This window comes from Tinamus guttatus, unplaced genomic scaffold (genome assembly GCF_059628265.1).
Source record: "Tinamus guttatus ecotype Peru unplaced genomic scaffold, ASM5962826v1 Tinamus_guttatus_pri_ptg000213l, whole genome shotgun sequence".
In the NCBI taxonomy this organism is placed as follows: Eukaryota; Metazoa; Chordata; class Aves; order Tinamiformes; family Tinamidae; genus Tinamus; species Tinamus guttatus.
Genome location: NW_028288747.1, coordinates 9,610,587 through 9,623,248, shown reverse-complemented (window position 1 = coordinate 9,623,248; position 12,662 = coordinate 9,610,587). Strand labels below are relative to the sequence as shown.

At 42.6% G+C, this 12,662-nt stretch overlaps 1 protein-coding gene across 1 annotated transcript; it reads right to left on the bottom strand.

Annotated features, from left to right (window-relative positions):
* Positions 1–2,062: 2,062 nt before the first annotated feature.
* Positions 2,063–12,076, bottom strand: LOC104576717 (OCIA domain-containing protein 2). The gene is made up of 7 exons (XM_010224115.2): positions 11,920–12,076; positions 9,640–9,733; positions 7,346–7,399; positions 5,091–5,138; positions 3,951–4,056; positions 3,452–3,539; positions 2,063–2,218 (listed from the first exon to the last, which is right to left on the bottom strand). Exons 1-6 carry the CDS (start codon positions 11,977–11,979, stop codon positions 3,458–3,460), a joined length of 444 nt encoding a protein of 147 aa, XP_010222417.1. The 5' UTR covers positions 11,980–12,076; the 3' UTR covers positions 2,063–2,218; positions 3,452–3,457.
* Positions 12,077–12,662: the final 586 nt, after the last annotated feature.

Sequence of the window (12,662 nt, the reverse complement as noted above, 5' to 3'; positions counted from 1 at the left end):
GGCCCTGGAAGGGGGCTGAGAGGCCGGAACCCAAAGGCCATGAGGAGAAGGCCCTGGAAGGGGGCTGAGAGGTCGGAACCCAAAGGTTGCGAGGAGAAGGCCCTGGAAGGGGGCTGAGAGGTCGGAGCCCGAAGGCCATGAGGAGAAGGTCCTGGAAGGAGGCTGAGAGGCCGGAACCCAAAGGCTGTGAGGAGAAGGCCCTGGAAGGAGGCTGAGAGGCCGGAGCCTGAAGGCCGTGAGGAGAAGGCCCTGGAAGGGGGCTGAGAGGCCGCCTGGCGGAGCAGCTGCCACCTGCGCGTGCTGCTGGCTCGAAGCCCAGCCCGGACAAGGGGTGCTTTGTGCCGAGCGCCGCAGCGCCCTGTCACGAGCTGCTTCAGTCAAGGAGCCAGGCAGGAGGATGGCAGCGGTTCAATAACAGGCGTTTGCTGCCAGGGAAGGTTTCAGGGGTTTATTTTGAAACCCTGCACATCTGACAACCCTCTGGGGCGCAGGCTGTAAGGCTGGGCTTGGGCACTTCGGTTGTAGCAAATCTCAGGCCATGGCTGATGCAAATGATGGGTAGGTTTAAAATGCACCTCTGGGATGAAGGTTGAAACTGTATCTCATTCTGAGCTACCTGAGCTTGCCGGTGCACCTAGCCTGGACAGCACCGCTGCTGAGCGCTCAAAGTGCACGTGTTGGAGACGAAACACTTGAAAGATCAAGTAAGTATTTTGGCTTTTTTTTTTTTTCCTCCCCTTCTGGAGAACAGTTTGCCAATACTTTGGCTCATGTTTTATTTATGTTAATACAGTGCTGATACACTTAGCATTGAGAAAATATAAAGTGGGTTTTCCGTTTTGTTTTTGTTTTTTGGAACGGCATCACAGTAACTCAGAAACTTGGATCAATACAATTAGCTAATCGGAGTGTTGCCTGCCGCATAGGACAGATACGGATTTAGAAAACAGGAGACATTTTTATATAGCAGTAAATTTATTACTCCAAAATAACAGGAAGCCTGAGCAAGGTTACATTTAAAACAGTGTTAAGTAGCTAAGTAATCTTCAGCCATTCAGTCACCTCCAGGAGGTACCACTGTCCTCCAGAACAGTGAAAGAAGAGTCCTCTGGCACCCAGAGAACCTCCACCCGCCACGTGTGTGCGCTAACCTGTCCCCCACGTCTCAGGCGTGAGCAGCATTGGGGCAGGTTGTGGTGCTGCCTTGACAGCAGGTGGTAGGGGATGGGGCAGCAGCTAGGACGTGTCACCTCACCAGGTCTGCTGGCTTCAGAGCTGCTTTGGTGCTCACAGAGATGGTGTCCTGCTCTGTGGTGGGGGAACCCTGGCTCTCCAGCCCTACGTAAGTTCCACACCAACTGCCAACAAGTTGCCAACTTGACAACAGGTTAAGCATGAGGCAGCAATGTGCCCTCTTGGCCAAGAAGGCCAATGGGATCCTGGCTGCATCAGGAGGAGCGTTGCCAGCAGGTCGAGGGAGGGGATCCTGCCCCTCTGCTCAGCTCTGGTGAGGCTGCACCTGGAGTATTGGGTGCAGTTGCATCTCCATGTGAGGAAGAACTTCTTTATTGTTAGGGTGACAGAGCCCTGGCACAGGCTGCCCAGGGAGGTTGTGGAGTCTCCTTCTCTGGAGATCTTCCAAACCTGCCTGAATGGCACCCTGTGCCACGTCCTCTGGGTGTCCCTGCTGGAGCAGGGGGGTTGAACTAGATGGTCTCTAGAGGTCCCTTCCAACCTCAACCATTCTGTGATTCTGTGTGATTCTGTGCCTAGGTACACAGCACAGCGCCGTACCCTTCACTCCAACTACTGCGGAAGAGCAGAAGAAACCAACCCAATAGCAGGCATAGCTTAGGGACCGCACTGCTGCTGAACTGTGCAGGGTCATTTAAACATCTTTCCTCTCTTTCCTTTGATGTAGAAGACAAGTATTTCAGCTTATGGCATCTTGCTGCATCTAAGTGCAATAGATAAATTTAATTTCTCAGCACTAAGAGCTGAAGTACACTGAAATTAAAAAAAGAAACATGCTGTGAAGAAAGTGGAGAGTGGGAAAAAAATTAAAGTGCATTGCAAGAAATTGGTATTTTCTACAAATATTATGCAGCTATTCCAAAAGAGCTGATTTAAACCAAACCAAAGACTTGATTTCTTCTCAGTAACATAAAGGCTTGTAAGAAGAAGCTCGTTCGTAGGATTTTTATCATGTTCACCACATCTGTAAATTGGATGAGAGGATCCATTATTTAAATTATTAAGCTGAGTGCCATCTTATTTTGCATATAAAATGTGCAGTTTCCTTTTAGTTTTTTCCTGAGAACTCTGCAAAATCTCTGCGGATAAAAGCCCACCCTTGGACTCACGAGCACAAGGCTGATTTTAGCCAGGTGTCCTGCTAGGCAGTGCGAGCGCAGGGAGTCGCGGAGCCGCTCGTGCAGCCGGCGGCAGCGCAGGACACGCAGCGGCGTCCGCGCGTCCTTACAGCACCGCGCTACAAAAAGAATGAACGAGGCCTGCTGGGCTTCACAGGTAATGGGAACAATTTTGATTGAAGTATTAACGAGGTTATGAGTATTTTTTTTCTTTCATTGTTTATCAATACAGAAAACATCAAGACTTGATTCCACTTCATTCCACTGCTCAAGCAACCACTGTAACCATCCTCACTTACCCGTGCTCTGGGCTCTTTATCTGAAGTGAGTGAAAACACTGTCAGCAAACCTTTATTTGAGGGTTGCAAGGCACTAAACTAGCCCCATAACACAAGGGCTCAGTGGAGCTCAGAACCACTGACGGATTTAGGGTATCATTCACAGTTGCTCTGTGTCAGGGGGAGACTGCTGGAAGGGGCTGGCTCCCTCCCCGTGCTGGCACTAGCAAGCGATCCCTAAGCACAGTCTGGGGCTTTGACTTTGCCCTCTTTCATTATGGGATTAATTTCCAGCTAGGGCAGAGAGCTGCTCAGGTCATATTGCTGTATGGTCTCTATAGCTGGGAATAACTAACTAACTAATCCATTCCCAACTGTCTCTGCTTTTAGAATCTCAGTATGTCAGTGTATTTTAAAAATATCAACATCACCTATAGCTATCTGATTCTTAAGGAAAAAAAAAGGTGGAAATAGAAAGGAGTTACATTTGTTTTCATACAAACCACCAAACAATCCAGGTGAATTCTGATGATGTGAATTAACAAGTGTTTTTAATGAGGCTGCTGCAGCTAAATTAAAAATTCCTCAGAAATGAGGAATTTAAAATTAGCATGAAAGACAAAAACAAAGAAACAAATTTATTTAGCAAACTACAGATAGAGAAGATTTTCTCAAATAATCCTCAGATTTTAATTAAACGAAATCTATGATTTGCACTATGTTGTTCAAAGTTTTCAAGAAAGAAAACCACTGAACTTTAAAAACAATTAAAAATTTATTTTAAATGTCAAGTATGCCTACCTGAGATTAAGATGCTGAAGGCATTGGACCCTCTTTCTCCTTTGATCCCTTTTTTTCTTCACATTCTTTGCAAGTATGATGACAATGCCTACAGTATGGAAGACAAATGAAGTGGGCACAGGGAAGGATAACTGGACATTTGGCCTGATGTATGCTATAAAGGAAGCCCCAGAGGGCCAAGTGATAAAGATCAGGAGACACTTGAGCACTTCACAATGCTAGGTGAAAAGAGAACCAGTAAATGTTCCAACAGAGTTAAAAAGTAAAATAGTTTTATTTAAATTATGGATATCCTAATAACATGCATTACACAATTTATTTTGCTCTTTCTAAAGAATATGTAGTAGTTCCTAATACTGTTACATGTAACTTAAGGACAGAAGAACAGTACCTCAGGACCTGAACACTGAATTTAAATACCAGGTTTTGCTGCATCATATTATCGCTCTCTTTTTAACACTATTTTGATTTAGGACTAGTGAGCTAAATAAAGACAAACCTTTTGTGTGACGGACCACACGGAGCAAGACCACTTTTCTGGAACTTCTTCTGGCATTCTCCTATGTATGACATCTTTCCAGCGGCAAAACCCACGATGCCAGCAACTGTAAAGACATATCACAAGATACTGTTACCATATGAACTTAAATGAGGAGCCTTAACTGGCTCCTCTTTAATCATGCAATGATCTACATGCAATGTCTTCTCTAAGGCCTTCACAAACACATGTAGACTTACACTGTATCGTGGGGATTATTTCACTTACTACTGAAGTGCAGCTGCCTGTCATGAAACAGAGCAACCAGTCCAAAACAACGCAGACAGGAAAAGGGTATCAAATTCAACTGGAATTACAAGATTCCAGATTCAGAGGAGCAGATTGCAAAGACAGTTCAAGGTGAAATTCCATCACAAAGTCAGCACTATTTTCCCTTGCCTTTTTATGTACGCTGTGGTATTTCTGAGGACCATCACTCCAGCACTAGCTTCCCAGGATTTCCAAGAAGCTGCAACTTCAGCCTTCCATACCATCTCAGTGGGGCTTTCACTCATTATAGAATCCAAATAAGAACAAGGATGCTTAAGCATCCTCAGTTTTCTTTGAACAAAACCATTCTCAGATGGTCACAAACTTTGTTTTTTCAACATTTAATAGCAGCATAATTGTATGATACAGTTTGTGTTTTGTTCTCATTTTCTTCAGGAATCCCAGCGTAAAATAGCCAGTTAAGATAAGCAACATGAGCATATGAAAGGAACATACTATTTTACACATTCTAGCATCATAGTTCCTTAATACATCAGCTGTGTCATCTGCTAAGCATGACACATCAATGTGGTTAACATTGTTTATTAAACAAGATGAGATTTGAGTTTTGCCATTTTGAGAGGATAGATCAAATAAATATAAACTGCTACAGGAAAAGTTTACATAAAAAAAAAGAATACATTTATTTTTAAACACAACAGAATTCTGCTTTTGTAAGTCACTGTGGTAACATGTCATAAAATCCAAAGAAGGAAGAACTTGAAAAGACATACAGAGAGATACCTCTGCTGTTCACAAGGGAAGCGTAGTTATTTGAGCTTTGCAGATAGCTAGTAGATAACTTTTATTTTAGCATTAGGTCCAACTTACTTGTCATCTTAGGTAACGCCCCAAACCTTGGGTGTGCGGATAACATGCCTGCAATACAATGAAATAGTTAGAATGCTTATTCACTTGAAAGAAAATCACCAGCACTCAAAACCAGAGATGGGATTATTCCTAGAAGGTTTTGCACTTCTGAAGGTGAAGCAGATACAAAAAAAACTCTGAAGTCCGCTTATCTAGATTTAGGGACACCAGGACACATTCCACTAGTTCTTCGTGCAGACCTAAGTGACACGAGGAGAAGCCTCTGGACTGCACAGCATTCAGTCCACGTGGCAGTTCAGTGTGCAAATCACCTGAGAGCAGCCTGGCTCCTCACGGTGACATCTGCAGCACTGGAGGAGAGGTGATGGGTCATGTCCCACCACAGACAAACCTTGCAAATGCAACAGGAACTCGAATCTGTCATTCAGGGACTTGCTCCTCAGCTAAGAGAAGGTAACCCAGACTGTTCTTCGGCAGCATTCTGCAGCCACAGACCAGGGCAGTGTTAACCTATATCAGACATATCTAGTCTCCTTCTCTGGAAAGGAGACATCAGACCAATCATAGCCATACTAATCTAGATTAGATATCTAGTGTCCTATTTAAAGGGAGAATACAGAATACTGAACAAATAAGAAAAGAGAAAGATTTTCTCTAGTTTTTCCCTCCAAAATCCACATTCCCCAAGTTAGACCTCGAGGAGCCAGAGCCAGCTGCTCCTAGGAGAATTTGTCTGCACCGGGGTGCCCAGCCGGCCCAGCAGAGGCCACGTGGCGGGAGCGCCGCGGTCGCTGCTGCCCTCGCTCCCGCCGGGCGGCTCAGGGGCCCCGGCCCCTTCCAGAGGCAGCGCCCGGTGCTCCGCAGGGAGCAGCGAGCAAATGGAGCAGGGTTTGTTCTGGGCCAAGGGCAAAGGCTTTTGCTCACGGCCAGCTATGCAAAACCTGTCTATTTTAAATTCGGTCTTGGCAGGGAGGGGGTGGAAAAAAATTAACATTTGCAATTGTTAAGGCACAATAATGATTGTTGAAATGGGCATTTGCTATGTCTATCAGAAATGTCTGAGTGCAATGTGGAGAAACTGAGAGGAGTGTCCAGTGCCAGAGGGCGGCATATTAGCTCCTGAGAAAAACCCAGAGCCCTTCCTAGCACTCCTTGCTGTTTTCCAAAATCATGTGCTATCCCTTCACTTCCCTCTCACAGCTTCCTACCTTGTTCCTTCTCTCATCTTCCCATTCACCTACAAGCTCTCAGGCCAAGGATGCCACAGGTAAGCTTCATCAGCCCCCTGCAGCAGTGCAGCTTTTAGGTTTCCTGCTCGAGTCCTGTTCATCCTGGTGCATCTTGGTTGGCAGGAAACAGTAAGAGCACCTGGGACAAAGGCACCCCCAGAGCCAAAAAAGGCTGGGCCCTTCCTGCCTCCTTCACTCACTGCCTCCCGGCACCCTTTCCTTTTACTGATTCTTCTCTTCTTCTTCCTCCAGGCCCTAAGATTTTTCTTCTTTCCCCCCTGCCCATGAGGTAACCAGGGGCTGGTGAAGGCTAAAGGATTCTGGCTTATTTACTTCTATATCCACCCATTTTAGCAGTCTTCAGGGCAATTCTCCTTCACTCACTACCCAAGATAGATAATACGTTCAGCCCTATTATCAACCAAGATCCCCAGAAGGGAAACTTGAGGTGTGCTGAGGAGACCCAGGCTCACTCACTACAAATACAGCACAATTCTCTTTTGTCTCACTCTGCAGACCACAAGTCATCTCTATATAAAGCTCCCTCTCTTCTCATTTTGGCAGTATTCCTTGTCCCTTTGCACCAAAGCTGTATTCACATTCATATGTGGTCACTGTAAAAATGTTGCCAGCATTTTCCAAACAAAACAGCATTTAAAGCTACAGTACCAGACTCTGATGCCCCTGCTCAGATTTAAGGATGCTTTAATCCACAGGCAACCCCTGTGAAAATTCCACTAGAGTGTGGTCACATGGTCACAGTGACAGAATTTTGCCATTAGTCTTTGAATTATTTGAGTCTTTTTTTTTTGATTCACATTTTTTTCCAAAAGGATGAAGGTGACTACATATAGCTAATAATCAAATAATTTTAACAATGATGGCAATGAGTGAGAAGAATACTGATTTTGAAAAACAGAAAGCTTTAGGGAAATCTGCATTTCAGGAGTAATTTTAGAGTCTCAGTTTCATAATGTAGGCCCATCTGGAAATAACTGTTCTTGTACACATATTTTTTCTATTTACCTTGCAAGACTAGGCCCTGGGTGACAAGCATGCTCCCAAGAGACAAAGGAAGAGCTGTAAAATAAGAAGAATTAACATTTCTGCTATCAGACAAAATCAGTTATTTATTTATTAAATACATTACTCTTTTACTATCATCTCTGTAAAACCAACATTGAGTAACTGTCTTAGTCACCTATTACATCTGTTCATTCAGAAGACAATCTCTTCAAAGCAAGGATATGCTCACACTGGGCCTCCAGATATTGTAGCCTGTAGAGCTAATGCATTACACAAGCAATAACTCCCAGAATTTTAACATCTCCCTTCAGTTCTGCAAAATCGGTAATGGCAGGAGCTCCAGCTAAATGCTGAAACCCATTTCAGATTTCTCCCTTCAGAAAATGTGCATTTTGTATAAAAAAATACGCAATGAACTGAAAAATCAGGCACTAGAACACTGAGTATCTATTCTTTTAGTTGCCTTGACACCAAATAAATCTCACCAACTTGAGCTGGGTAGTCATGCTCCCCAGTCATTGAGTGGGAGTCTAAGAATCAACCTGAAGACACCCACTGCTGAGCTGCAAAGTCACTATCTAGGCAGATGGAAATGCAGGGTGCAAACTGTCTGTACTTCAGATTTAAAATCATGCGTTTTCTTGCTATGAGATGCCTAAACTCTTCTTTCAAACATCAGGAAGGGGGCAAGGCTTTCTTTAAAAGTAAGCAAACAGTGAAGTTGGGAGAATGCAGCAATATCTGCTCTGCTTGACGGCCTTTTCCCCCTGCGAGGGACTATTGCAGATTTGAGAAAAAGTCCTAGTTGCCCTGCACTGAACAACTCATCTCATCTTCCTTTGGAAAAAGTTTTTCTCCGGGGAGTTCTAGACTGGGTTCTCTCGTTCCTTCTCATGGCAGGCACATTTTGTACACGAAAAAGTCTTCAACCTACTAGAGTGACTGCAGTGAAAGGCCACAAAGATAATTAAAGGACTGGAGCATCTCATACAAGAAGAGGCTGAAATGACTGGGCCTGACCGGCCTAGACAAGAAAAGGCATGGGGGGGAATCTTAGGAATGCATATAAAAAAATTGATGAGGGACAATAAAAAAGATGGAGATATTTTTTTCCCCAGGAAGGCAGAAAGCATTGGGCACAAACTTGAATACAGAATATTCTACTGAAGTACAAGAGAAAAGAAAAACAAAACACACACACAAAAAAAGACTTTTTCCTTTTTATGTGAGGCTGGTCAAATTCTGGAATGGGTAGCCTAGAGAGATTGTGGAGGTTGGAGACATTCACTTGCCTAGACCTGCTCTAGCTGACTGTCTTTGAGCAGGGAGTTTGGACTAGATCTCCAGAATCCCTGTCAGCCTCCATGATTCTGTTATCCTATGACAACATTAAGCAGGACAGTAGGACTGAAACAGCAGGATTGCTGCAATGTGCAGTGACTAGGTCACACTCAGGAGTACCTGTCCCAGCTTCGATTTATATATGAGTGAAACAACCTAGATACTGAGAAAAAACAACAAACACTTCCTAATTTGATGGCTCTCAGAAAGTAGAAGACATAAACACAGCTGCTTTCGTGCTTGGAATGGCTCAAAGAAAAGAGAAAGGGTCCCCATAGGTTTTTATGTGGCATTAACTGTACCCTATGCACAACCGAACAGGTTCTAACTGTAATAGATCACACATACAAAATAGCCGGGGAACATCCATTTTAACAATATCAGTTCAGGAATTACAAGATTTGGACAACTATAATCCTCTCTAGTAGCAGTTAGGGAATTATTTAATTTTATTTTATTTCCAGTAACGGCTAAATACTAAATACTAACTACAGCACTGAAATTCCTTTTGTGAATTCAGCCCTTAGTCTTGCCACCCTCCTAGCTTGATATTTCTCAGTTACAGTTGTCGTTCTTATTCTCAAAACTCAGCACTGATCTACTCACTTCTTGAATACGTTCATAAGGCAAGAATAAGTAAAACATTCCTATAGTTGGTCTAATAACTGATTTCATGAAAAGAATGTCAACTTCAAATTTATCAATACGAATTCACAGTAAACTAGTAAGAGCTTAACTCAGCTACCTTTACTTAAAATTATTACAAAAATAAGTCAAATTTATACTCATACATTGCTCAGTTTAAACTTAGGTGACAGAATTAACTCACAATAATATTCCAAAAGAAAAAAAAAGTATGTTCTAAGAAATGATAAGGCATTTTTTCACCAGTTTTGCATAAATACATCAAGCAATCATTCTCACTAAGATAAGGACAAGTTTGGACTACTTACCCCTGTACCAGAAACTTTCCCTTTTGCATTCTTCACGGATCTTTGCAATTTCTTCACTATTATGAGTTTGTGAGATGGGGCAATAAAACCTTGGCTGAAATGATAACCCTGGGTTAGCTTATTGAATTTTACCTCACAAGAAAAAAAATCACTGTAAGAAGAGAAATAATTTTAAGCACAAATCAAGTGCAATGCAAAAAAAAAAAAATCCAAACAATGAAAAGTTACTGTTTGTTCTTTAGCAGTGTGATAAAATACTTGATAACCCAATTAAAAAAATAAGAAATACACAGATTTTAAAGATAAGCCATTCATCCTATTGGCCTATACTTTCCAAAAATAGTTCACTTGTTAGTTCACCTCTGAAGTATACTCCCTTATTCCTTTTAACCACTTTATTCTCATGAGTTACATCAGCTTCAGGAACAGAAATAATAACGAACAAGGGTAGTGTGGGAGCTTCTACAAACTAAGTTCTGCCCTGTATAGAAGCCAAATGAAGTTCAGGAAAAGTAGATTTTGAAAGTATTCAGTAGATTTTGAAAGGATCAACATAAGCTCTGTCAGATTCCCTTGGTCTAACTTTTTCTCTGTGCAGTTTATATATACTCACGTCATTCACGGTACTCAAACAGACTGGCTTCATCTTTGTAATAATTAGGTTGCCAGCAAGTTTCTTTTATGTTTATAGTAGCTGTTTTTTTTCCTTTTGGTTTGAGTGGAAGAAAAAAAAAAAAAGTGTCACTGTTCTCTCATGTATTCTAGTATCCACAGCATAGAGATTTGGTTATCAGTAGTTATTTTCTTTTCTACATGAGGTGATCAGTTTTGGCACATATATATGATCTGGACATTTAAATAAGTGGAATAGTTCTTACTCCAAAAATTTTGCTCCAGTTTCTCTGACACAGCCATTGTCATGAGTCAAAAGTAGTTGACATTTCTGTAGTGCTTTTCTGTAAAACTGCAACATCTAAAAACTGAACTGTTCTTGAAAGAAAAAAAAAGACTTCGTAGAACAAGCAGTGCTTTAGGAAAAGAGCACATTAATCTACTAAGAGCATGATTTTGCAGCTATAATAATGAAATGTGTTTATTGGCTGCAGTCACACATTTCACTTTAAGGTTATGCAAGTTGATGGTTGCACTGCTTTGGTAAGAACAGACTCCAAACCAGTTTCACAGCAAGGTCATGGGACAGAACATGAATTTTGTTCATACAGCAAACACAAAACAACCTGAACTGGCTAAGAGAAAGATAACTAAATGAATGTCAGGGTATCAAGTGCACAAACAGGCTCTGCAACCTCTTATCCTCCACAAAGACCCCGCCAGAAGTTCAGCTGCTTACGTTCAAAGTCAGTTCTAAGCACAGTTGTGTAACCTTGAATTGTCTTCAGTGCCAACAGCTAACCTGGGAGAAAGAGCTGGGAGAAGCTTTGCCCCAGACCTCTGCTCTTTGGCTCAGGACGTTGTATTTAATCTCAGCCTTTGCACGAACTGTGTTATAGGTGAGACTGCACCCTGGCTTTTAACAGCATGAGCCACCCTGACTTCCTGCCTTACCCTCAGACCTGCCCCACTGCTAACGCTCAATTATTACCAGAGTCAACCTCCATCCCTGGACCTGTTCTCCTCCTCTCCTTTGGGCACTGGGGGACTGTGTCCCTGTCAAGTACTGCCCTTGCCTGCCTCGTGGATACCCCAGGCTGCCTTCCCTCACAGATGAGCCCACATTGGCTGCTGGCAGTGGGTGGTTAGACACAAGGCCATACCACATCACAATTCCCTTTGGTTTAGCCAATTAGCATGTGCTCACAGTATAAAATAGAAAAAATCTGTTCCCTGAAGGTAGCTGCTTTCTTCAGCAGAGGAGAATGCTCAGCTTCTGTAAAGGACTGGGCCACGTTCCAGTGCAGCTACAGTTCCCTTCTCCCCTTCTGAATACGCACACCCAACACAGCAGTGGGAGAGGTTATACTAAACTAGGGCTGTACTATGTTTAACTAGGTCTCAGCCAGTTCTTAACCAGCTCAAAACACCTTCTGAAACATTCTCCATTAGCATAAATTACAGACCACTTTCAGGTGCTTGAGAATCAAATGTTCCCAGCCCTCTGAGTGCAGTGAACAAGCAGGAGTAAGAGACAGCCTTTTCTTCTCTTTATTTATGTGCCTAAGCTAACAGCTATGTATTTATCTCTTCAGCAAGAACGAGAATGCAAAATTCTAGTTAATTCCTAACAATAGCATCAAAAAGAAGAGAGGCAACCCAACTTACCCATCCAACTTGCTTTAGTGGGCCTGTTTGATTTTTCTCTTGGGTTATTTCAGCAGACATTGTCTCAGTCTTCCTTGTAGCCTTTGTTAACAGTCCTGGCCAGCCGGAGCGGTGTGTCCTATGCTTCTTGCTGCTAGGTACAAAGGTAAAAAGCCAAAGTATCAACTCGTACAGGAAGTTCAGTATTTACCTAGGAATGGTAACACCCACATTGAAAGGTGTTTGCAGCAGATAACATGCAAACGACTTGATCATACATAGTTTAGAGCACAGCGTATCACTCATGAGCAAAATGGAGGTGCACGGAGCCTAATTCAAACAGGAAAGTAAAGGCTAAAATAGTATGCTGGATCACGATAAAAGCTTTCAGCCACAAAGAAACGAAAATTAACACGAGCAAGTCATCTCAAACCTTCCCAATCGTGGCTATAGTGAAGGTGATTTAGAGTCTTTAGTGCACTGTCCAAAATGGCTATATGCTGCACTGGTTCAACCCTCATTTCCAGGATCTGAAGCTTTCATTCTATGGGACTAGAAATGTAAGCCTATCATAAACCAAATGTGTGTCTTTAACAAGTACAACACAGTTACTAATGTGATTTTAAAAGAATCCAAGAGAAACAGATTCCAAGGAGCTTAAAACTTTAAAGAGATATATGTCAATCAAAAGTACTAAATCCTCATATTCTTACCTGTTCAAGACTCCCGCCTGTGCAGACAGTTATATAAAAATTGTCACTGGG